This window comes from Orbicella franksi, chromosome 10 (genome assembly GCF_964199315.1).
Source record: "Orbicella franksi chromosome 10, jaOrbFran1.1, whole genome shotgun sequence".
NCBI lineage: Eukaryota > Metazoa > Cnidaria > Anthozoa > Scleractinia > Merulinidae > Orbicella > Orbicella franksi.
Window position 1 is genome coordinate 3,515,953 of NC_138154.1, and position 27,095 is coordinate 3,543,047.

Genomic DNA, 27,095 nt, shown 5'->3' on the forward strand with positions numbered 1-27,095 from the left:
CTGCCCCGTAAAAAAGGTAGGTGCTACAGAAAGACTGAGTGAGTGATACACAAATAAAGCCTTTTGACGCTGGATAAGTTGAAGCCAGTTTACGAGACGCTCTGCTCTCGGCCTCTATGAGGGACATTTAGATTGGACTATCAGATTTAGTACGAGTACGATTTTCGAATTTCAAACCAGTGACGTTTCCAAAGCCCTGGCTCTTCATGTTGGTTTTACGCAGAGAGGGTAGTTCATGGGATGAGATGGGTATGTGACGTGATAATGTGAAGCCTGCAAACTAGAATTGAAGTTGATCTCGTACTCAACTCTTAAGTCTCCTATTAACTGCTGTACACCTACCTCACAAACCTCACCAAATACGAGTATATTGGCGGCGTAACTCCCTGGTAGCCTGTGTAAAACTGGAGCGGGGTGGGGACGCGAAAGGGAGAGTGGTGACAGGAGTATGGGGCGTGGGAGAGTTCCATCCCGTTCTTCCGGGGTTTTTCGTATTTGTTTCCTTATTTATGCCTTGTGTTTGATGTTCCCAAGGTAACACGTCCCTTAATAGCTATAACACTGTTGGATGTTGGTTCCATCAGCCCATTTGGAAACATTTTTTCCTTAAAACGTTTATGAACTTCTAAATACAATCCCCTCCAAAACCCTTATGAAGTTGTACAAGCCCAAGACTACTAACCGGAATTTTACAGTACAACAGAAGGATCTACATAGGTGAGACCTATCAAGTTATTACTTCCACTGTCTGCGAAGACGGTCAGCAAAATCCGTCACAACGTACATCAGGATTTGAAAATTAATGTCCTTGGTATGGAGAGAAAAGAAATACTGATAATCATACCAAACTCAAAGCCCAGACAAAAGTGACGAGTAACATTAAGACAGAATGTTTTATTGGCATCACTTGAAGAACACAGTTCTCACCTCAAACATTCAAGGTATTATATTGTTTTACCTTGACGTGCGCCACGTACAGCAGCTGAAGTCTTTTGTCTGTAAGCTACATACACACTACTTTTTACACTTGTTACTTTGTTTGTATTTTACAAGACTTGATTACTGCCATCACTGGCAATTATTATGTTTTTGTTTTTTATTCTTTATACACAGGCACGTAAAACGCCACGCTGACGAATGGCGTAACAAGTGAACAGAAAAAAATTACTTAGAAGATGATGTTGCGCTCTCCATTAAACGATTAACCTACTTGTTACTTTGGGTCCAAAGAACGGGGAGTGGGAGGTGGGGGAGAATATGGGCCCTTTCTTTGAAACGAAAAAGCCCACAAAACAAGCAAAAGAAAGCAAAAACAGGAGATAATGGAGAGAAAAAGCAACTCTCAATTAATTTTTACAAGCCTCCCTTTTGTACAAAAGTAATGGGACTCCCTTTGCCATTTGCATAGCTTTTATATTAAATTCTGATATAAATTGTATGAAATTATAAGTTACTGTTAAATTACATTGTTCTGTGGGCATGGCGTCACTTGAGTCCGTTCTGACCATGCACTCGTTTTCTTCAACAGTGGGTTTGATTTAAAGTACTCCCAAAATCAACATACGTTGTTTTAATAAATATTCTTCCTCGAAGACAGAGTTAAATTCATTAAAAAACAACGAAGTGAGAGGACCACGAGCCACCGAGAAAAAAATAGGAAAAAATTATCAGTCAAATTCAATTACTGAGGGCTGTGAATGAAAATAAGGGTTAAAGGTTATATCGTACCTTTTCTTTTACATTTAAATCTACGTGGTGACCACTTTATGTTCTAAGATGGCAGAGAAATTGCAGAAAATTCTTTGAACATCCGATTACACCAAAAGGGAAATAATTGATAACCAGACAACCATTAGTTTACATTGTGGTCCAAATAAATTTCTGAAAATGAGAATAAAAATGTGCAATATACAGTTGTATTAAAGGGGCTCAGTCACGGTATTTTGAGTTATTTTGGGCACATACAAAATTACCTTCAAATGATAGGAAACCTGAAATTAACAGTTTAAGAAGATAGAAAATCACCAAAGACATAATGATAAAACATAGAGGAACAAGGATGGCTAAGGATGGAGAAGATTAACACGGATTACAAAAAACGAGTTTGAAAAATTGAGACTAAACTCTTAATATGTGCAAACCATGACTGAGCTCTTTAACAACTGTTTTTTCCCCTTAAAGCTCAGTTTTGAAGGTTTCTCGATTCCAGACCTTGCATTAGCAGGCTACTAGCCGAGAGCACATTTAAAATCCCAGCGAAATAATTCCCTGTGATTCAGACACAGAAAGTAACTGTTTTCTTGCTCCAAGGATAATGCAGTATAGCTCAAACAAGCTGACGAACAACTGTTAAGTGCACCTATTATGGACAAAACCAGCTGGAAATTTGCACTTTGTATAACAAGACTTTGTGGAGGTGTGGTGGCCTGATGGTTAGTGTGCTCTTCTCCAGATCGAGCGGTCCAGGTTTGAGCCCTGGCGGGGGACACAGTGTTGCGTTTTTGGGCAGGACACTTAATTCTCACAGTGCCTCTCTCCAACCAGGAGTATAAATGGGTACTGGCGAATTGTTGGGGAAACCTAACAAATTGCGGGGGAGTGACCTGTGATGGACTAGCATCCCGTCCAGGGGGAGTAGAAATACTCCTAGCCGCTTCATGCTACAGAAACTGGGATAAGCTCCGGCAGCTATGAGCCAGTCGGCTCCAAGGCTTCACTTTATAACAAGACTTAACCAAAAGTGCATTATCCCAATGAAACTTTCCTTCTTTCTTGTGCTTCTACGAGTTATTGAGAATGGTCGACTGTGTCTTCCAAGTCTGATCACAACAATACAATTTTTGACTAATAAGATGCAACACGCGAAATACTGCAGTTTTGTTGTGTAACTTAAAGTGCATTTTCGCTTACAGTGCATTTACTTAAACTGGGGCCACCCTGACAATGTAAACCAATCAAATGGCAGCACTGAAACAATAGATTCCAACATTTTCAAATCCAGCCAATCAAATGTCCGGTACAAAACAATGAAATCTGAATGAAGTTCGTGGGAGGAACAAGTGACGAGCCCTAAGAGTGTCTGCGTGGGAGGCTATGGTTTCAGTAAACGCACTGTAATAGCCAAAGATAAATCAAATAGGCTATAACCGTATTTTCTCTCCCAAACTTGACCACTTGTTTCAGATGCGTTAAAATCTGTACCTTTTTGGCCTTATTTGTCTTACGATTTTTAAACTACATAATCTTAACTTGTTGAGTTGCCTTCACTATCCATTGGCTTAGTATCTTCTGTTTTTCCATTTGCTGTTGACTCTGCCTGCTCAGCAGGCTCATTTTCCTGCTCTGAGGCCTGTTCACCCATGTGATGCGCCCCTTGAAACTCTTGAGGCCTCCCATCAGGGCCCACCTGAGCGGTCTTGATTAGGCCCTTCCTGTTCAGGTCACGGATCAGATTGGCCAGTTTCTCAGCTTCTTCTTCTTTTTCTTGCTCGCTCATTTCATCCAATGGATTAGGTTTGCCATCATCTTTTGGAATAGCTCCTAATAACAAATAAAATCCATAATCTGTGAACTGACATGCCATTAAGCAAGGTTACATTTCTTCCTTAAAATCTTCTTCAAAGTCTGTGCTCTGTTGTATTATACATATAGGTCATGTCTCTTGTTAGTGAGAATTTTTTTAAAATCAAAGAATTCTCTTGAAATTCTAGCTTGCTAACGTACAAAAACATCAAAGAAGTAACAATAAACCAATTGCCAAAAATAAACAAAGATCTTTAAAGATCGTTTAGTGATTGAGAACCTATGGGATAAAATCTTGGAATTTACATCCCCATATAATTATAAGAACCTGTTGAGCTTCAAAATTGAACCAGGTTCTTATTTGTTGCAGACAAGAGTTTTCTCTAAGGTTTTCCTCACCAATGATTGGATCAATCTGTGACTTGTCCATGGCATAGTCTTCAGTCTCAGAATCCTCGTCATCAGAAGAGTAATCTCCATTGCTCTGAGGCTGAACATTTCCCATGAGGCCACGTGATGCCAGAAGCCCAGCAGCATTCCCATATCCAGTGTACTTGATAAGACGATTCACATTCTCTTTACAGAGAACAAACAGGAAGTCTGCTACAAGCTCCTGAGGAAAGCACAAACACAAATACTTTCAAATGTGGATTATCTTGGGAATCTCAAACTATATCAGTGATTCATCTTTCTGCTACAACCAACTGATACTGCTATCTCTCTCTATCCTCCAAATCTGCTTAGAAGGGAGAAATGGACAGAGGGCACTGCCATAATGAAATGTTTTGCAGTTGAAAGTCAATGTTTTACACAGCATTTCAAATAACAACATTATCACAATAATAATCTTGGATGGCAGAGATGTATTACTACAATTTACTAAAAATCAAGTTCTCAAAATTAGGACTGTGGAACTGTGCGTAGCTTTGTTTCCCTATTTTCCAGCTGTCCATTAACAAGTAGACACCTTGTTGCCATGCATCTATTCAGTATTAGTATAAATCTACTAGCGTTCTATCAGCAAGTGCTGTTCTCTGATTGGCTCCACTACTCACTATCTATTCTGATAGATAGTGGGTAACGTACATGCAGCAGTGTACCCTTGTTAACAAAATGAAGGGCGCTTCCTGGTGTTTTCGAAGTGTCTGTGAAGGGGATTTAGATAAAGTCTTATATGGCTGGTAGATTATTACTAAAACAATTAGATTATTTGATGTCGATTTCTATGCGTGATAGAAATTTGAGCTCATAATCTAATTGTTTAATAGATCACAGGTGGTAAGAACAAGCAAAGTGGCACATGGGCCATTAGGTGAGGTGTCACTGATGTTCTTACCACATTTTGATGTCATCCTTGTTTCTAATGCTAAACAGGTGCATGGCAATGTGGAATTTGTTTATTGATATCATCTACACATCTATCCTCCAACAAATCATAAGTAAGAATCAATCACACTGGGAGAATTATTCCACATATTAGTATATAATGATAATTTTTCATTTGCAATCCATAAAAACAAGGTACACTGTATTTTACACTCCTTTAACTTCTAGGATAAGAATTCAGTAACCATCTTTCTCCCACCACCTTCCATTAATTTATTCCAAACCATTACAACTGCGTGCCATGACTGCCACCCACCTTAATATCTTCCAGTGGAGACGTCATTAGCCTGACTAGCTCATTCCTTATCAAATGTCCTTCTTCAGGGCGAGTGGTCCCGACGCGTCCAAGAGGAGGCAGCACTTCCTGGCGCAGATACTTTCTGATCATGTTGTCTCCGCGAGCCATCTGACAAAAAGCACTGACAATGGGGACAACATTCTCCTGTAGTGGTCGGCTGGTGGCTTTTACACGATCATCAAGAACTGTTAACATGGCCCTAATCGCTAACATATTGTAGTTCTGAAAAAAGGAGTACATGCATAGTATTGTAATACATCACTAATAGACAACAATTACTAATAAACTGGACAGGACATAGCTTCATGAACTGAGAAACAATTGTAATATTTTTTATGCTACTTGTGTAACTGCTTATTACTAACACATGATGATTATATGTATCACGATGTTTTACACTGTAATATTTATTATAATGTACCAATTATTTCACAAATCTGACAGCACATGCACAGAATGTAATGACTTTTTTTCACAGAAAACAAAACTATCCTGAGGACTACGGAGTTCAACAAACATATTCTGTTAATTTTCAGTTCTTTTTCTTAATTACTATACAGTATATACTCAGAGAGGCTGAAAATCTCTGCTGAACTGATAAATAAAATCTCTCAATCAACCACTTTGTAATAGTAATTGGACTGAGTGGAGTACAGTTCAGGGAGTAGTCGCAAAGTAATTTCAAAATTGGATGAGCACAGTGACACAACGTGAGGCTAATTTGAAATTACAAGTACAATATAAATGTATTACTCTCTGAATTGTATGATTGTGTTTCCAGTAGTGCCCAACAAGGAAGCAAATAATTTGTTTGCTTTCTACTTGTTTGGTTACCAAAAGAAATCTTTTTAGGAGTAAAAACGTTAGTACACAAGTCATGTGCTTTAGTTTAAAAGGAATTCCAGGTAAAATGATTTCATAGTAGTTTGATTTGTAATTCTATGTTTCAGGATAATGGCAATAAATCTGGAAATATAAGACAAAATACAAATCAGTCCAAACTAGTTGCAAATCATTTTGACTTGAAAATCATTGTAAACTACAACATCTACACATGCCCTCCAGTCAAAACACTAAAATTAATAGATACATATAACATCCTGTGAAGATATCTATTAGCAATCTAACCTTAAACTGTATCTTAAATCGCTTGGATGGACGCTTTGTCTCGAAATCCTGAGCAAGCTTCCTAGAAACACTAGATGGCATTGTCCATAAGAGATGTTTAAGGCAGTTAGACGGCATATTGCTCACAATGTTAATAGCATGGTTAGGAAGGTTTTCTGGGTGGTCAGGGAGAGGGTTGACATGTACGAACATGGACCGTGCAATGAACACAATCCTCTCACAGTGTTCATGTGTGTCTGTACTGTTGGGGTCAGGGAGGTTTATTGTGATGTTAAACATCGTTTTCAGGATTTCAGCTGAGAGACGCACTTCATCTTGTGTCATAGTGTAGGTTATTGGACTTTCTTCAATTGTGGCCCTGTGGAAATAACAACATACAGACAATCATGTTAACATTCATTATTATTTATAGCATGACCAAGGTAATTAAACACAAAGGCGCCTTATATAAGGAAGTCTTCCCTGGGAAGACCAAGGCTTATTTGTCAGTCAATGTTGACATGCATGGGTCGAATTCAAAATTGCGGGCGATTTGAATACATGAAATGTGAGCTGTAAGTGAATTCCTCATTATTTCGAACTCAAAACCATTTGCCTTGGTTTTGCTCTTCAGTTATTTACTATCAACTATTCTGAACTCCCACTATTTCAAACAATTTTTGTTTCCCCTGGGAGTTGGACATGGTATAGTTCAACTGTATTTGCAATGTCAAGTCTGATCCCAGTGAGTATTGTAGAATACTGTCAGAGTGTGAAGCAAGCATATCTTGGGTGAATTCAAAATTAGGGGGAGGAGCTTATGCCCTTTCATAGTACGCCTTCATGTTTAAATATGATTACTGAATCGAAATGCCTTGCAACACCATATAAAAGAGATCGAAAGGCCCCATGGGCAAATGAAGTTTCTTAAGGTCATCCCTCACATTTGCATTGTGCATCCTTACTGTGCATAATTTATGGTGTTATTAGTGCACGCTAGTGCACGCGCGTAGTGAAAACATGATGGATTTGCCTTGATGTTGAGCTCTGTCAGTTGAAAAATGGCTCTAGCTAACCAATGAGCATGGGCACCCCAATTTTTTTCCAGTCGTTGTAATCAACTGATCATAAGCTTTGCGTGAGAAAAGACGGATCTAATTTGTATTGCTGAAAATTGAATAAATAAGAAAAATAGCAGATACACTGTGGCCTTTTCTATTTTGCAGTTGGTAACCACATCAAGAAATTTGGTTCAAATTTTTAATCAAGGATTTAGCTTTCTGTCTGAATCAAACTTAAAATGTTTAGTTGTGTCCGACACAATGTATTGACTGTAGTTTAATGCATGTTCTTATGAGTCTGGGCTCACAAAGATTTTGCAATAACTGGGAATGCGTTTTTATAATAAGCATGAAATAATGCCAAAATGGGACATTTTCAATGCCTTACTGCTCCTTAATGAGCATGGGCACCCCCCTTTTTTATTTCAAAATTGAAGTTGTCATATGACAAATATTCAGTGGACAAAGTTTGCACAAAAATCTATTGTCACTTTTATTTCGGAGGAATTACCTTAAGAAAATTTTTGAGGAAACTCAAATTAAAGAAATACTGTAAACAAGATGAAATTTTCGGGTCCAGTGAGAATGAAGTTTGGGCTAGTAAATTATAGTTTGAGCTGGCCTAAAATTGGTTTCCTTTCCACTCTGTTTCATCAATTCTACATTTAGTACTCAAATTTACCAAAAAATATGCAAGTTTATTTCATAATGACCACTAAATGAAAACTGGGTTCAGTTGAATCTGGCTTTCTTTAATAATTGCCCTCAATAAATCACATTAATTGAATGTCGAGAAGCTAATTTAGCTGAAATAGCTCACAAGAGTGATTGATATTTGTAATACCATGCCATGAAAAATATAGCCAATCAGAATACAGGAAATCATCATCTAGGAGATATATCTTGATGCAACACTAAAATCTCCAAACTAACATTATAAGAAGGGTATGGGGATTGGTGAGGAGAATTCAGAGCTCAAACTTCCGAATGAAGTTTGTAACTAGGTCCTACACAGAAGTAAGCGCTAAAAAAGCCTAATTCGTATGGATCTTACCTCTCTACGACAGTCAATGCTTGAAGTTTTGCTCCAGTCAACTGCCCACAACCATCCCTGACTTTGGTTTCATGGCATATTTTTCTCTGGTCCTTTCCTGGAATACTGCTGTCTAAGGCATGAGTCAGGACACAAAAACCATTGTTAGCAACAACCTCTACTCTTGCAGTGTTTTCAAGAGCCGTCAGTAGGAAAAGAAATCTCAAGTCAAAATACTTGACGTCCGTGTCTAACCGAGTGTTGTCGAACCATTTCTTCACCCTTGTGATGATTGCTTCGATGCATTTGTTCTTAAAGCAGTGCTGACGGACCGCTGAGCTGTGATACACTACATTACATAAACATTTAAGAGCTTCAACTACTACATCGCTAACGGCAACAACTCTCTCCAAACCGCCATCTCTACTTTTTTCATTTTTCGTCCTTGCGTCGCCTTGGTTCGAGCAACTTTCAGTCGGTTTAGATCCTTCAGGTATAAGCTCCGCAAGTGACAACAGAACAAAGGTTGACTTTTCAGATGTGAGTGATCCCAGACCATCTTTATCCCGGCTTAAAATCCGCAAAGCAGTCAGCGTATGTATTTTGAACTGAAGTCCGAGGTCTTTGGTTGTCAACTCGTTGAGAATCACATCAATGAATTTCTTCCTAAGGTTAGTATCTATGTGGAAGAAAGTGAACGTCTTTTCGTTCTCAGAACAAAACTGTTGAAGTGCCTTCACAGCATTTTCTTCCTTGTGAGAGTCTAAATTTTCAAGGATCGAAATGTAATTCTCCATGACTTTCTGTTACTTCGGTGTTTGGGAGAGGAAGGCCTGGCCACTAAACAAAAAGACATGGAGCCAGGCTACTAAGCTCGATATTTCTGTGCGCTCTCAGCTCAGAAAGTTGGAAAAATGTCTGATACTTGGACCGAAATTCAAGAGCACAAACGCCGGCAAGAAAGCCTACGTGATCGTCTCCAGCGGCGAAGAAGGGAACGCCAAGGAATAGGCGGACAAGATAGCGAATTGTCAGGTTTGTCTCCTAATTAGTTCTATTTTGCCGGTAGCTCTAAAACACGTGCATGTCAAGCTTCCTTAGGGTGAAATTAAGAATTTTGTTCTATGTAACATGCGAAAAACGCTGATTGTAAAATTGATTTCACATAACGTGTTCTCTGGGAGTTTTGCATGAGTTGAAACAACTTTTAAAGAAGACTTGGTGAAGTGACAAAGCAGCTCATCACTAAAATTATTAATTCCTGTACAGATGTGAGTTAAAAAACCGATCAAAGCATAAAAAACTGGAAAGTAACTCTGAAGTAATTTGGAGTGCTGGAAATCAAGCCAAGTGTTTCTTTCTGCGTGTAGCCCTAGAAAGGAAATGTGGGGACCACACAAGGTGAAAGTAAATTCTTTGACCTTGGGTAGGATTGAAACCTGCAATCTCTTTTGGTCCTGAAAATGTCACACTTCTGGTTGAAAAGGCCACATTCGATATAATTATCAATATTCTAGCATGGCTCTGAAGCTTTCAGGATGGAATTGCAAATTTGTCAAGTTTCTTTTGTCGCTGAATTCCCAAAAGAGACTTGGATACAAAGAAAATACCACCTAATATAGAAGTTGTCTTGAAAGCCTCGGAGCCATGTTAGAATATTGACATATCAAACGTGGCCTATTGTGCATGCCCAGCTGATAAACATGTGACTCAACTAAGTCCCTGGTGTGTTAGCTCTGGTCATTTTCACTGTTTTTGAACCAATCAAAACTTGACCCTCTAGCTGATCTCTCAAGCCTCCCATATAAAAAGGATGGGGGTGCTTGTCAGAAATTTCAAAAACAACCCCCAACAGGTACCAAGTTAATGTTTTGTGGCCACAGCTTGACATGTCTTTTCACCCCTAAGGGGCACCAATTCTAAAACTATACATCAACTGACACTGACTTTTTTTGGCTCAATACCCTACGAGGTACTGCAATAGCTCCCACAGTGGACCTTTTAAGGCTAAACACCCTAAGAGGTACAAAAACCACTTTTTTTAACCACTAAAAGGTGTAATGGACTTCCCCATCTTTTTTATATGGAAGTCTTTGCCCCCTCCCACCACCGGGCTCTCAAGTTGCTTGTTTTATCAAGCTGGTGCAGACTGGGGGAACGAGATTGTAAATTGAATGTATTTGTTCATGTATAACAAGGATACAGCTGTTTGTTTCTCTTAATTAATGTCTATCTTGTTTTTGTATAATTTTAAACCTAGCTGAATGCACTCTGGTGCATTTAGGGTAACTTAATTTCAATGAGAACCACGGGTAAAAAGCTAAAACAAGATTAATCTTTCAAACAGGAGGGTGACTGTAAGTTTCTGAAATGCCTCTTTTTCTGTATTCCACTAACAGGTACATCGACACCACCACCAGAACAGGTAACACCTGCTCCAGTAGAAGAGACTTCAGTCACAAACAAACAAGCAGATAAAGTTGTTAAAGTAGATCCACTGTTGGAAAACAAGCTTCTTGAGTATCTCTGCAATCCCTCATTGACATTTCCTGTAGATTCTGTGCAGTTAACAACTTCTCTTTCATCCAAGGTACATAGTTCACAATTTGTGGTTCCAGAAAATATCCATACCCCCCACGGAGGGTTTTTTTCCAGTTTGACCCCCACCCCCCAGGATTTTCTGTTCCAGGTAGGCTTCAAGGTATTGCCTCCACCCCCTGAAATTTCCATGATTTTTCTACTTGGTCCCGCCCCCCCTACCACTCGGAAATTCCGTATCTGTAAATAACAAGACTTAACTCATTAATTGTATTAAAGTTTAGCCACAGCTGTTTATAGTTACATTGTAGACGAAAACGTACTTTTTCACGGTAGACTGCAGACGCGGCAGATTCCTTCATGTCACCCCCCTCCCCTTCGGAAATTTACCTCTTTCAGACCCCCCTTCCCCTCGCAATTTTTGTGATCCTCCGTGGGGGGTATGGATATTTTCTGGAACCACACAATATAAGCTTGTTTACTGAGTAGGAAGGCCTTGCTAAGAGAATATTTGACTTATAACCGTTTGCAACAAGGCTGATGGAAAATTAACAAAAGCCAGATGTTTTTTCTTCTAATATGACCTAATTTAGTCAATAAGTATTTCGTTATACCACCTTTACAAAGCTTTAATTTGTTGAAAAGTTGCAGAAAAATTTTGTTCTATGTTCTGAATTGTGTGCACTAGATTATTAATATTGTGGAGAGAGATGGCTTTTTCTGACTAGTCGCATCAACCTGTCTGATTGTGCTCACATACATGTAAGGTTAGGTTTTTATCATTAAGATTGTGTCAGTGGGATCATATATGTGTGAATAAATTTAATATTGTAATATGAGTAACGGCTCACTTCATCCCTTAGTGTTCACCTTTGACGCTGGTAAGTCAAGGTGAATGATAGCCAAATATCAAATTAGATACATATTAATTATTGATGATAGTCTTTTCAGGTCTTAGTTTTGTGTATAACTCAAATAAAACCATTGTTTTATTGTAAGTATTGTATATATATATATCGGTATTGTGTGTGTTTTTTTTCTTTTCCTAGTCAACTCTGTAGAGACAAGAGTTTGCTCAACAATTTGTACAATGCAGCATTCACGTACACTGTAGGAATTTATAACCATGTGTAGGACTAGTGAAGTATTCTGTTTTAGTCTTCATTCACTGGGGATGAACCAAACTTATCTCAGTTTTTGATTGTGATGAAACAGGCTGAGGGTGGAGTTTCCCATGAAGCTGTAGAGAGCTTATTACAAAAGTTTGCCATTCAGGACTTCATAAGGTTAGATATCACAGACTAGACTAGTACTAGTGAAGTCACTGGTGACAGTTCTTGAAGGTGACTTAAAACAGCTACCAGCACTTAGATTTTGATGGGTTGTTATAACCACTCTTTATCACTTGATGCTGTAATCATGGTAACATAAATTTGCCCAGTCATTTAAATTTTCAAATATTTAAGGTGGCTCTGAACCCTATGTACAGAATTTTCTTAAACTTTGTCAAAAGTTGCATCTTATCATGCTTACCAAAAGTTGACAATGTAAAAAAAATTTCACTGTGCTGTTTTTGAATTATAAGCCCATAAAGCTTTAAGTAAGGGTGTTTTAGGAGGTCATACTGTTGCTATGATAACCTATTGTGTCACGAAAATGATAACAACATGTTCACCAATGATTGGGCAGTTTTTTGATACCATGATTGTAGCATCAAGCGATAAAGAGTGGTTATTATGACCCATCAAAAACTAAGTGCTGGAAACTGTTTTGAGCCACCTTGATCTAATTGGTCCAAAGCTTCATGTATAAGGTATGCTGTATTTAATTTAGAAAACAGCCCTAAGAAAATATGTACGCTGATTGGTTAAAAATCGTGTTTCCATAACTTGATAGAAACACAGAACTAGCACAAGCTGTTGACGTAATGATGGCGCGAGCAAAGAGAATTTACATTTTGATAATCAAAGTTAACTTGTAAGTTGTTTTCCTTTTTTTCGTCGTGGTGTTTTCTAAAAGAAATAGAAAATATGTTGTCCGTGTTTCTATCGAGTTATAGAAACGCTCGTGAAAGTTTGGGAGAACTTGAAAAAGCTGTGGAAACACTCGCCTGTGGCTTGTGTTCCCACAATTTTTCTCGTTCTCCCAAACTTTCACTTGTGTTTCTATAACTTGACAGAAAACATGGTACATGTTTTCTAATTATTAAGTATTGGCTGGTGTGACACTGACGTTTGGTACTCACAGACTCGGTCAGAGGTGTCTCCACCAAGAGAGTACATGTATGCAGGAAGTCATACTCATGTGTTCGTGTAGTTTTATAAGGCACTGTTTTCTTTTTACCTAAAACCAAAAGTAACAACAAGTGTTTGAAATGGTCTGCAATGCTTCTGTTCTCAGTTCAGAACCTAAGTAATTTCCTTGCTCTCAGTGGCATAATGTATAATTGTAACTATTTCACCCAAGTAGCTAAGTAGAAATTATAACAAACAGAAATTTGTTACATTTCTAAGTGTATGATCAATTTATCTTTATAATAAATTTCCTGTTTTGTGACACTCTTGATTTTACATTGTGTACATGTAGGTTGGCTATTTTAAACAATTAAATTATTTAGTCTAAAAAAATCAATCCTAAGCAGTGAAGACATTAATTTTTTTTTCCAGTATTAAACATGGGACATCACCAGATGGAAAGCAATGCACAATAGTCACGACAAAAGATCATTTAAAGGTATAGCATTTTGTAGTGATGATGACATGTTTCTGGGTCGTGTTGTTCACAATAGCTTTGGAAACTCTTAGCACAGAGACATCAGTGAAGATGAGGAACTTAAAATTATTTCTGATATTTAGTTCCTACTGAAATCTCAGACATTCAGAATTACTCATGAATGGCCATCAATGCAGAATAGATGATATTTTCTCATTTGAATAATGCAATCACATAAATAAAGAGATGAGAACCTGTAAAATAAAGTCATCTTTGCTGTTTATCTGTGTTGTCTTGTAACACACATGCACTGCCTTAACCCATCGACTCGCATTGTTTGGACATTTTGGAGATTTGAAGGCTGGATATGGGCCAACTTAGCTCCACTCTACTCAAAAAGGCATTTGCAACATGGAAGCATGCCTTTCTCTCCATTTCTTTTCTTTTTCCCGCAGTGATTGACCTTCTACTGGGCTTGTCTCTAGTTCAAAAAATTCTGAGAAGGCATCATGGAGACAGGCAATTTTTACCATGGTGTAGCCACATGTAGTCGCAGGAAATTTTGCTCTGAGTTTTTCACTCAACTTTTTGAGCATTTTTGTGCATATTTCAGGCTCCATTGAGCCGATCACTCTGATCTGGGTATCATTAGAAAGATCTTTTCCTCCTGCAGAAGTTGAGCATAGATGATGCCAATTTTGGTCAAAGGTGATGATATTAGAAGTGAAACAAAGGCCAAGGCTCGTCATGGCTGGTTATGGGCGGCACAGGAGTCAATGGGTTAAAAAAAGAATACCTTCTAACAGTGTTTAACTACAGATATTTTATATTCACTTCATCGCATTCTCACATTGTTACAAGGCTGGTAGAACTCCAGCTCTTCCTTGAAGCACATTTGTTAATGTCATCTCAAACATTACTCTAATCTTGTTTTTGAATCAGTTAGATGCTGTTCGCAGAGACCTATCATCAAAAGGTGTGTTTATTTCGTTTGTGTCATCTCTTGTTTGGTTCATCTTGCAGTCAATCAAACCAAAGGGGCATTTTTTTGTACAATCAATTATGTAGAGTCAATTCTGATCTTGTTATAAGAACATGTTGCTGATTACAAGCTCTGGTTAGTTTTAAGTCTTTAAAAAGTATTGACTTGCTTTGTGACTGCTTGGACTTTTTCTCCTGACAGTCTGTAGAGAAGTAGTCAAGGCAAAATGAGGAATCTTATTTTTTTGTACTGGTAGGCTACACAACAGGTCTCAAGATCATATTTAACAAGGAAATATCTTTTCCCTCCATTCTTTGAGTGTTTTTTATTAACAAAAGAAAGTATTTTGGTAATAATAAAAAAAATTTTTCAGGAGACAAGTCAACATCAAAGAAAAGAAAAAGAGACAGGTGAGTCATGTGAAGAGCCTGCTTGAAATTGTAATTCCTATCATTGAAGTTAAAAGCAAGTTTGTCAGCTTTGCTATTTTATGTCTTAGCTCATTAGATGAAGTTGTTTGTTTCATTTCTTTACTTGTGGTGCACATTTGTTTTTGTATTGTAACAAGTCGCAGTTGCATGAAATGGCTGCCATATATGGGCCCTCCCATGTATGGGAGACCGTGTGCATGATGAAAGAGAGATGAATACACGTATATACTGTAAACTTTCGAAGGTAGCAACCTTCTGAAAGTAATGTCAAAAAATTATGGCCACTAATAAATCCCAAAAGAAGCAAGCCTTTTAAAAGTAGTGAGCCTACCCCCACTCCCTCTCTGAAAATAGTGAGACCCAGGTTCAAAAGTACTGGTATATTTATTTTTCCAATCACTAGTCAGGTGAAAGTTACGTATGGTAACTTGATTTATTTTAAGGCACTCTACAACAAGCAAAGGTATTGCTTATGCCAAAAAGCATTGTGAAATTTCAATTTGTGCTTCATCAGTTGATGTTGCACTAAAACAAAACCAGTGGAATTTTTATTAAGTAACAGGAACGTGCCATAGTAAACTTTGATTCAGATTAATAGAATTATAATTATTATTTAATAGTATTGAAAGGAACGTTTCTTCAAATTTAAATTGAAAACTCAACTAACATGTATACTATGTCATGAAGTAGAAACAGTTTACAGTATCTGACTAGCTTTCCTGCTGACCACTGACAACACAGTATAGACATGACGAGCCCACCCAACAACTTAAATTTTAAACTGGAATGCAGAATTGTCTCATGTTTTAAGAACTGTTTTCACGAATTTCCATCTTTTATTTCATAAAAAGAGCCCAGTCATACCAACTTTATATAACGTTTTTTGCTCCCCGAAAGTAACAACCCCTCAAAAATAATGACCCCTGAAAGTAATGAGTCCCAAAGGCTGCTAATTCTGTAAGTAACTAGGGTTGTTACTCTTGGAAGTGTATGGTTTGGCGGTATATGTGAGTGTATCAAGTGAACTAGTGGATTATAATTATACTAAAAGAAAGCTGAAAGAATTGATAAAGTTGGTCACTCTTTGCTGACCTGACCAACCCACAGGGAGCTATGATATCAAGGCTGCATCCCCTTGCTGATGATTCCATTTTAAATAGTCATTAGTATGTTGATATCACTCCTAGGAATTAAAAGGGACATACATGAGTAGAGTTTACACTTCACTAGAATACATCTGCAGTGCAACCCTGCTTTACAGACACCTGCTTAACAGGGAAACCTACTTTGAGTGATTTTCAATCGAGTGTTGAAAGTAATCAGGCAATTACGCTGGCTTTGGGTTTGGTTTTCTGAGTATTCTGTAACTTGTAAGTAATTTCATGTAATTTGCTTGGTTTTGGTTGATGCACCTGTGGTATTTTATTAGATTTAGAATTGTACTATACCCGAAAATAGTTTTAGCTTTACAGTAACTGATGCTAACGATAAACATAGTCAAGGTAAATTCTGACTACATTTGAAAGCAACCATCTACCAGAACACCATTAATGAGGATCATTAACATACACGTGACATACTGGTAGCAATCACTTTAACTTAGTCTCCAGGGCCGAGTATCATCATTCTCTCACTTAAAGGGTAAATAATATTAATTATTTTGCCTTTGTTTAATCCATGTTTAGTGATTCTAGCGGTGATGTGGTATTGTCATCAACTCCTGCTGAAATGAAGCCCAGGCTTGAATCAGTTGATGACATTGAGGTACAAAATTATACCCTGAATATTTATCTAATAATTAAAAGGGAACTGTAGTCACACAACTCATGAGTTTATGCTCTCCCAAAAGTGTAGTGTAGCTTTCACAATTACTGTAGATTCACTTATATTTTTACTGGGTGGATATTAAATTTGTGGTTTTAAGGTGGCAGCTTTTTTTATCTATCACTGAACCAAATGTAGTTCCCGGTAACTGTTTTCCATGTAACCTTGCCAGTTCCTCTAATATTACTTGTGTTCTTTTTCACTTGCAGAGTCTTTTATCAATGCCAACTATGAAGGAGATGGAAGTAAGGAAATGTTCTGTGTCTCTTTGAAAACAAGGTCTCTTCCAGTTTCTTGGAAAAATATGAAAATATGTTTGTGAAAAACTCATTTTCTTATTGAAAGCCTGGCCTAAGAGGCAAAAAATTGGATATTCATGAATTGTTGTTTAACATTATTGAATTTGGTAAATTGTATTCAAGATATCAAACATATGAAAGGTCCCTGTTATGTCATTTTTACTGCATGTTTCTGTACCAGCAATTTCTTTACTTGCAAAGAGTTTCAAGATCTTATGCCTCACTTCAGCCGTATTTAAGATCCTCAAATTATATTTCCACTGTGATAATCATACTCTTGTACAGTTTCAATTTATTTTCTAGGGATTATAGCTCGCTTGTGTGTTCAGATGAAGAAGTTACAAAACTATGATATTTTAGGAAAGGATCTCCGTACCTAAAGTTCTCTTGATATTTTTCTTTGGTAATAAGTTTTCCACTTCTTTCTTGTTTAGAACAAAAAAGTTGGGGAAGAAATTTTGGATTTACTCAATGTACCATCACATAAGGTGAGGAAAGACAGGCATTTTTTAAATTTGGTTTGGAAACATAGCCAGTATGGTTATATGCGTCTACACAGAAGTTATGACTGTACTTTTTAGCTCTCGTAGTATGAAATAAGGCCATGCATGGTATATTTTGCCTTTCATGGCTGTGTTTATGACTTTTATAATTGAAGGGGTGAGTGCAAAACCATGCTAAGTGATGATTTGGGTGAAAAAAAAATTTTCGCGAAAGGGCTTGAATTTTTGCATGTGGTCTTCAGTGTAATAGAAAAACATGGCCCTGTATTTTTGTCGCTGGTTTTTTCTTCGTTTTTGAGTTATAACGTATGCAAAAATATTTGGCTTTTCCTAGCCATGTCTTTAGGAGTTTATTTGTTAAATAGCAAACAGGCAGACTGTTTATAGTATATGAGGTCAAAATCAAATCTCACAGCATATATAGAGCGGAAATCTGGGAACAGATTGTTTACATCGGTTATTGTGACGTGAACACAACACGTGAATCGATCGAGCGTCAAACGAAATACATCGAACAAAAAAGAGATGTGCCGCATTAGAGCTCTGTCAGCTAATATCTTAAGCATTGTTTTAAAGTACCTTGAAAGCCTGCCTGGTGGTTGAGAGGCATCATAAAGTCTCGATAAACCCGTAAGTCATCAGCACGTTTTAAAGAATCAAAATCTGTTCTGAAACTTTGAAGGCAGCTGACATACAGTAATCATGTTATCGGCGTTCAAAGTCAGATCGAGCCAGGCAGCAAAGTCCAAGAGCAGTTCTTGCCCGAGAAAAATACCCTCTGGTGAGTCATGGCCCAATTGCCAAACGTTGCTAGCATCAAAGTTTGGAAAGTGAGAACTGGTTTTAGACTTATAAAATTTGTCTTGTATCGACCGCCATGTTTTCCCACACACGAGGTGTAAAGACCCTTCCTGGCATGCATTGCGATCACATTCTGCGGACGTTTCTCAAACTGGTAACTAGATTGTTTAAACATAATAATGGCCAACAAGTAGCGATCAATTGTAACATAGATCTGTGATCCAGGTTGCGTTGATTTTATTTCAAATCGGCATGATTTGTAGTGTTTTGAGCTTCTGGGATCAGCGGACATGGAGATGTATGGAGACCCGTATGTTGCGCAGAAGGGTTAATCTGTTAATCTGTCAGCCCTATTTATAGAGCGTTTTCACGTGAAATCAACGTCATTGAGCTTGTACGTTGTGTGAAATTACCATTTTGCTGTTTTCTAAGTGAAACTAACATCCTTGCCGTCAAGCGTTGACGTGAAATCAACATTTTTAACCTATTTAGACCTGAAATCAACATCATTGAGCTTATGCACTGCGTGAAATTGACATTTTGGTGGTTTCTAAGTGAAACCAACATCCTTGCCGTCACGCGTTAACGTGAAATCAACATCATTGAGCTTATGCGCTGCGTGAAATTGACATTTTGCTGGTTTCTAGGTGAAACAACATCCTTGCCATCACGCGTTAACGTGAAATCAACATTTTAACCTATTTAGACCTGAAATCAACATCATGGAGCTTATGCGCTGCGTGAAATCGACATTTTGCTGGTTTCTAGGTGAAACCAACATCCTTGCCGTCACACGTTAATGTGAAATCAACATTTAAACCTTTTTTGACGTAAAATCAACATTTTTGAGCTTATACGTTGCGTGAAATTGCCATTTTGCTGCTTTCTAAGTGAAATCAAAGTCCTTGCAGTCACGGCGGGCCGATCCTTTGTTATGATAAACCGAGGCGAGACTTCGACTTATAACAAAGGCTTAGCTTGGCTATTATAACAAAGGATCGGCTCTGTTTATCGTAACAAAGGCCTGGCTTCGTTTATTTGAAGGCCTTGGCGGGAAAAGGGCGTTAGGTATTTTAATCAAGTGAACTTTGTTGAAAATGCTCCAAATTTCGCATGCAGTTTTGTTTAGGTATGTTTAGCAATGTCCCGTGTTTTTCCGCTAAGCTTCGCTTCGTTTTCGAGATATTGCGTACGCAAAAAAACCACTCGGTTTTCCTAGCGGCGTCTTCATAAAGGAAGCAAAAACCAGCAGGAAAAATACAGGACCACATTTTTCTATTACATTGAAGACCCCATGCAAAAATTCAGGCCCTTTCGCGAACATTTTTTTTTTCACCCAGATCGTCACTTAGCATGGTTTTGCACTCACCCCTTCAATTTTTTTCAGGAACAATCTACAGTTGAAAAATTCAAGTCTCAAGGTGGAGCATTTGTTCATGAGTTCTGTGATCATGGCACAAGAGGAGATTGTAGAAAGAACAATCCACAGAGTCAACCTTGTAGGAAGGTAATGAATGCAATGTTTTTGTTTGTCGCAGTATGTATTGTTCTGTTCTAACAATATTCTTTTCTTTGCCACTAAGGTCCACTTCAGAAAAATTATCCAAAAGCATACAGATGGTAAGTTTATGTTTTGTGAAGAATATCTAGCTTTTTGGTCATATTATTTTAATTTCATTGTTTACTAAAAAAAATTCTTTTGAACTAGAATGTGTTTTTTGATGCAATAATGATTGTGCAAGCAATAAGGGGAAATTTTACATTTCAATCATTAAAACATATGAGTGATTTTCCTCTCTTTTCTTTGAAGTATTCTAAAAGAAACAGAAACATTTTCTCTGCGTTTCTATAAACTTTTAGTGTAAATCTGTTAGGGTTCTATCATGAATGCTGTTCTCTGATTAGCTACACTAATCACTATCCATTCTGTGATAGTGAGTAGCGTAACAGTGTGCCCTTGTCAACAAAATGATGGACGATTCTTGGCGTTTTTGAAGTGTCTGTGAATAGGATTTAGATAAAGTTTTGAACGACTAGTAGATTTATACTAAAACAATTAGATTATTCGCTCTCATTTCTATGCATGGTAGTTGATGAGGGCTGTGCCCTTGTCAACTATCACGCAATAGAAATCTCGAGCTCATAATCTAATTGTTTAATAGAAACACTTATGACAGTTTGGATAAACTCAAAAAAGCTGTAAAAACACTTGCGTGTGGCTCTTTTTGTGATAACATTTTCTTGTTCTTCCAAACTTGCACACCCATTTCTATTAAACAATTAGATTGTGAGCTCGAGACTTCTATCACGCATAGAAAATGAGAGCAAATGATTAAATGGTTTTAGTATAAATCTACTAGTAGTTCAAAACTTTATCTAAATCCTCTTCACTGGAAATGCCAAAATGCGAAGAGGCGGCCATCATTTTGTTAACAAGGGCACACTGTTGTGCTACTCACTATCTATCACAGAATAGATAGCGGGTAGCGTAGCCAATCAGAGAATGGCATTCGTGATAAGAACACTTGTAGATTGATACTAAAACTTGATAGAAACATGCAAAATGTTTCTATCTCTTTAATGTAAATAGCTTATGTTACAGTTACGATGTACAAGCACTAATGTTTGTGACATTGTAAGGTTGTAGATAGTACTGTAGAAAGGCAGCTTGAGAATAAGATGGAAATGAAGTGTAATTGTTTTTGTTTACTCAGAATCTCTTGGAGACTGCTCATTTCTAAACACTTGTTTTCACATGGATACTTGCAAGGTGAGAAAACTGACTTGTGTCAATCATTGAGGACCAGGAAGTAACCAAAAGACTGTATTTTGCAAGCAAAGGCTTGTGTCACTGATAATAGTATCATGTTGAGACAGACATTTCCAACAAAGTGAAAACCTTGAAGTTAAACAAGTTTAAATAAGCTTAAACAAGCTTGTTTTGCATACATCTTGAGTATTCCCAACAGAACCCAATGTTAATAGACGTGCACCTGTTTACTGGCTACGTCTAACTCTGGCTGAGGACTTTAAAGCTTCTTCCTTCAGTATTCTTGAGGTGTTATGTTATTTTGTTGTTTCTCTCTTCTTTCTTCAGTATGTTCATTATGAGGTTGATTACAGTGATGTTGAAATGAACAAAGAAGAGAAAGAAAAAGACAAGAAAAAGGAGGATAAGGTACAAGATAAATTATCACTTAGGTTGAATTACTAATTTAGGTAAACAAATGATAAAATCAAATGCTCATACACTGTTTCATGGGACTTGTGTATTGTGATCCTGTTCATTTGTAATTTTTGTGTTAGTGTTTGTAGATGTTGTGATATTCTCATTTCGTTTGTCACTCTCAGTGTCCTCTTTGCAAAATCGTCATGAGTGCCTGGAAACTTCTTATGCTTTGTCTTAAACAAGCAATAATGTAAGCACTGTCAGTACTCTTAGAGTGGCCCAGCATTGTATTGTATTGAGGCTATAAAGCTCTTGTAAAGTTGTAATTGCTTTCATAATTATGTCATTTTGTTATGGCAGACATCTTTGACAAAAACTGCAGAGGAAGAAAACCGAGTCATACTCTACCCACCTCAGGTATGGAAGACATTATTTTTTTGTCAGATGTACTGCTAGAAAACTTACTTTAGTGTTTTGCTGATCTGCTGACCAGTAGTATTGCATCATTTGAGCCTTTGCAATAGCACTGCATGGCTTCTCTTAGTGGGCGATGAACTTGCTGGTTGTTTGTTTACATAGAGGATATTACATGTACATGGCCACGTGGAGATATAAAATTTCTCTTGGAGTGAAATATTTTTCAAGACGAGAAGAGAAATTCTGTATCTCCGAGTGGCCATGTAATGTTCTATTTATTAGATAAACACCAATGAAATCCCAACCCATTTCACTTTCACTGCAAAAGGTGCCATTTATTAGGTAACCATAGCAACGGTGATCTTCTCGCATGTGAAGATAACAAGTTGTTTTCAAGTGTGAAGATATCATGTTTTCGCACGAAAGTTCACCTGGTATTTAATTGCTTTTTTATATAATAAAGTAATAAATTACATGCAGGATGCGAGCGTGATGAACATGTCAAGTTTTGAATCAAATTTCACCTTCTGGTAGTAACGATGAGTGACGTAGTAAGTGTACATTCTCCTCTCAGTTTCCTAAGCTGACATTAATTACTGACTTCTTTTCACAATGTTATCTTAAATTCAAGCGAGCAGGTGGTGACAAACTAAGACTTTGTTGATGTCTTGGTAAAACCATGTTTCTATAAAGAGAATTGCTGAAATCAAACAATATTAATAACACCTCAGACAAGGGAATTTACAGTATAGAAGGAATTGCAGTATATAAATGCTAAAGCTGACTTTTGTATTCCATACCTTAAATTGTTCTTTTATTACAAAGGAATAACTGGTTTAGTGCAATTATATATTAATTTTTAGTGCAGAGTGCACTATTAGGATGGTTTAGGGGGCTGCTGTTCGCTAAGGCACCAATGCACAATAACGCCATAAGGTGTGAACTTTAATGTTTGTTTAATTAATTAATTTCAACTATTAAGAAATGTAGTTCTATTAGCTTTTACCTTTTGTAAGTCATGCTAATGATAGTGTCCCATCAAGTAGTCTTTTTCAGTAGGATAATATCCCTGATACACGCGTTTGTTTGTTTTCTTCAGTGGATTCAGTGTGACATGAGGTATTTTGATATGACTGTGTTAGGCAAGTTCTCTGTAGTAATGGCAGATCCACCGTGGGATATTCATATGGAGGTACACACTGTATTCCATTATTCTACTATAGTGTTACTATTTACTCACTCATTCACTCAAACCCAAAGGTCACCATCTCCCCTCAGAACGAATTACTTCATTATATCTTAAGACAACAGATAAGTCCTCAAAGCCATCTTCGTTATTTCTTGATTTACTACACTATTCTCTGAACTAACGTTAATCAAATGCATGGCAATCGGAAAGGAGAATTTATCGTGGGAACTTGGAACTGAAATGGTTAAATGGCTTCACGTCATACGTAACTCTTCGTTTATTCCCTGCTGTTTTTTTTAGTTAAGTTTGTCTTCATATATTTTTTTTACGTTCAAATCTCCTATTCCAAAAAATGCTTCAAAATTCACCAAGGAATTCTTCTAATGTCCTGTGGTGTGTTTTCTCGTACGTCTTAGTTACCTTATGGTACAATGTCAGATGATGAGATGCGTAAGCTAGATGTTCCTTCTCTTCAAGATGAAGGTTACATTTTCCTTTGGGTCACTGGACGGTTAGTATGATTCTCAACTGCTATTCTGTGCTAGTAAGCCTAGAATGAATGTAGCTTTAGTTGTAAAAACTTGTATAGAAGCAACATCACTGTCAACAAACAACTGCGCTCTATGAGGCGTTTCATTCTAACAAACCATGAGAAGTGCTTTCATCTTACAAGTCTTATATATCTTGTTCTCTTCAGCGCCATGGAATTGGGTCGAGAATGTTTGAAACTTTGGGGGTAAGTACAAGAAAGTGTCAAAATGTTGAATGTGCTGTATTCCTCTGATGTATTATGTGACAATTGCTTTTCTAGAGAGCTAAACTTCTTTTGGGTATACATAATTTTATCTTGTTTTCTTCAGCGTTGTGCTTTCCTTTTGCTGCTAGTAAAGAAAGTATGATTAAGTTTTAAAGGCTTTTTTTATTGCCACTGTTGTAACCGCCAAGTGAAAAGATTATGTTTAGATTTGAACATTTGAAGCCATGGAGGATGGAGGAGCTAGATGGAACTGGCCGAAAAAGACGGAAAGCTTCTATCGTTTCCAGTGTACATTGTGCTTACATTATTACTGATGTAAATACTATGGGAAAGAAAACATCTGCTTACCACGCTGGCCTTGACTTCACGTAGAAACGACTGCTCATTGATAAGCTATGCTAGAAGCTTTTTGATTCTTATTCATTCTTCTCCGGCTGCAACGTTTCGACCAAACGCTCTTAAAAGTATCTCACAGTTGTCATTGTTACTGAAATATGTTCCTCGAGGGGAGCGTAGATACAAGAATTAAACAGTAAAATGTCTTGTTGAAATTGTGGCGCAAACATTCTCTCGCAACACTGACATTATTAATGTGTTTTGTTTAACAGTTACGCGCGGTGTGATGAGTTAATCTGGGTTAAAACAAACCAGTTACAAAGACTTATAAGAACGGGAAGGACTGGGCACTGGCTTAATCACGGAAAGGAACATTGCCTGGTGAGATAGTGCTTCTGGCTTAAATCACTGACATGTTAAGCACGTCAGTTCTTGACATATTGGAACGGTGCAAAAAATGTTTCAAAACAAACATTTCAAAACTCTAATTCCTTTCCATCTTCTTGAAAGAACAAGCAAATTGGAAGTACTGGTTTGTTTGTTTAATGAGTACCTACAACCGGTGAAGCCAAACATTTCTTTTCAACAGCAGTGAAAATTCCACATCTAGACCGTCACTCAGCTCTGTTACTTTAACAGGCTTTTGTTCGTGTCTTGTACCACTTATTCTAGTGTTGCTGTTCGTTCAAATGTTCATCAGATTTAAAACTCCACGTTCTTCAGGTTGGTGTGAAAGGAGATTGTAAGAATTTTAACAGAGGTCTGGACTGTGATGTTCTAGTCGCTGAGGTTTGTTCGTGTTCATAAATTCTCATCTTAGTGTAGTTAAGTAACTCTAAAAGAACAAGAGAAAAAAGGTTGGGAACGAGCACAAAGCTCGCTGTTCTCTTCCTCTTATTCTCTCTATGATCTCGCTTTGCGCATATGTGAATTCCACACCCACCACAGAATTTACAACAGAACTGACGAAAAACGCGGGAGGCATTCATTTCCCTGAGTTGTTAATCCCAAGAAACAAAATCAGGTCGACACGGAGTTCTCGTTATTTTCAAGTAAAAGAGGCAAAATCCTTGGAATCTGAAAAAAACTCCTACAAACATTTTTAGTACAGCTTGCTACTGATTTTGAAATTTGAACTGAAATTATATTCATTATGAGTAATCTTTTCTCCTAGGTGAGACAGACAAGTCACAAACCAGATGAAATCTATGGAGTGATTGAAAGGCTGGCACCAGGCACAAGGAAAATAGGTGAGAGCAATTGTTCTTTGCATGTGGGTATGAACGGTTCATAGCTTTAGTTCAGAAAATACAAAGACCTACTATCTATCGTTGGCTCCTCTCTTTCTTAGCCAATCAAGAGCTTACTAGTAGATCACGTGCGATTTTTGGAGCACCGATTGGTCGAGGAACTTGGAATACGTGTCAGAAAAAACACTGTTAAGTAGTAAAGTAGACAATGTTTTACTCTTTACTTTTGTGTATTTCTAGAACTGTTTGGAAGACAGCACAACGTTCAACCGAACTGGTAAGTAGTTTATTTTATAGTTCTTCAAAGCGAAAAGTAGAAATTGGATCGTAACATTATGCTAGGTTTGTGTGTAGGACGGTATTTACTCAAAATTCTAGGCCGAGTGTCATTTTCAGGTCTTATTTGTAACCCTGGGCACCTTCACCCCGTCAACGTTTGAGTATTCTATTTGTTTTTGCTCTTTTGGAAGCTCAGTGGAGAGAAATTTACAGGTTTACACTTAAAAAGTGTGGCAGGCGCGGTGGCCTCATGTTCAGTGCGCTCGTCTCCGGATCGAGCGGTCCTGGTTCGAGCCCTGGCCGTGGACATTGCATTGTGTTCTTGACCAAGACACTTTACTCTCACAGTGCCTCTCTCCACCCAGGTGTATAAATAGGTACCGGCGAATTTAATGTTGGGGGTAACCCTGGAATGGACCAGCATCCCATCCAGGGAGGAATAGAAATATTCCTAGTCGCTTCATGCTACAGAAATTGGGATAAGCTCCGGCCTGATGAGCCACTTGTCTCGTATGCAGACTTCAAAAGTGTGACTGTGGCGAAGTAACTTACTCTGGTAAACTAGCTACAAATATTGTAGTTGTTACTGTTTGTGGACAGTCTAGCGTATAATTGGGTGTTTGTTTTCTTTCAACAGGATAACTCTGGGCAATCAATTGGATGGCGTTCGACTTTTAGATCCAGACGTGACAGCGCGCTTCAAAAAACGTTATCCGGACGGAAATGTACTTAAACCACCCACCACTAAAGCGTAGCACACTGGTGATGTTTACTCTTAACGACAGACCAGAAGCGAGTTCCGCTGAACAAAATTCATGTCCACCAAAACAAGCTGTGAATGTCAACTCCAAAAGTAAAAGGGCTTGATTTTGGAGTATTTTAGATTACAAACCAGTGGAAGACATGGCAATGTTTCTTCCTGGCAGTAGAAGAACAAACGATACACTAGACCAAGTTTTTCTGCGCTGGGCTGCCTTTTAACCCTCTCAATAAACAGGAAATGATGCTTTGTTTTGAACATTTTTAAATTGTTAATCTTTATTTAGCAGTAACAACATGCAACCTAACCCACTTGTGCTCTTTCATTCCTTTGTTTCCAAAACAGGAATGCGTTGCGAAATCGCTTACTGTTCTTCCACGTTCGGAATAATTAGCAATTATTGGACGAGGTTGAGCAAAACATCGTGATTTGTCAGTGGGG

At 37.7% G+C, this 27,095-nt stretch overlaps 2 protein-coding genes across 2 annotated transcripts; one reads left to right on the forward strand and one right to left on the reverse strand.

The window, feature by feature from the left end:
- On the reverse strand, positions 1 to 9,287 carry LOC145500983 (chaperone Ric-8A-like). Its single transcript, XM_081480557.1, has 5 exons — positions 8,429 to 9,287; positions 6,335 to 6,692; positions 5,165 to 5,428; positions 3,922 to 4,135; positions 1 to 3,540 (listed from the first exon to the last, which is right to left on the reverse strand). Exons 1-5 carry the CDS (start codon positions 9,202 to 9,204, stop codon positions 3,245 to 3,247), a joined length of 1,908 nt encoding a protein of 635 aa, XP_081336683.1. The 5' UTR covers positions 9,205 to 9,287; the 3' UTR covers positions 1 to 3,244.
- On the forward strand, positions 9,240 to 27,095 carry LOC145500994 (N(6)-adenosine-methyltransferase catalytic subunit METTL3-like). The gene is made up of 22 exons (XM_081480566.1): positions 9,240 to 9,442; positions 10,807 to 10,997; positions 12,161 to 12,231; positions 13,612 to 13,678; positions 14,600 to 14,633; positions 15,013 to 15,049; positions 16,756 to 16,834; positions 17,104 to 17,139; positions 17,628 to 17,681; positions 19,885 to 20,004; positions 20,081 to 20,117; positions 21,212 to 21,267; positions 21,595 to 21,675; positions 22,027 to 22,083; positions 23,183 to 23,275; positions 23,689 to 23,783; positions 23,970 to 24,008; positions 24,638 to 24,746; positions 25,089 to 25,154; positions 25,540 to 25,615; positions 25,856 to 25,892; positions 26,532 to 27,095. Exons 1-22 carry the CDS (start codon positions 9,322 to 9,324, stop codon positions 26,647 to 26,649), a joined length of 1,674 nt encoding a protein of 557 aa, XP_081336692.1. The 5' UTR covers positions 9,240 to 9,321; the 3' UTR covers positions 26,650 to 27,095.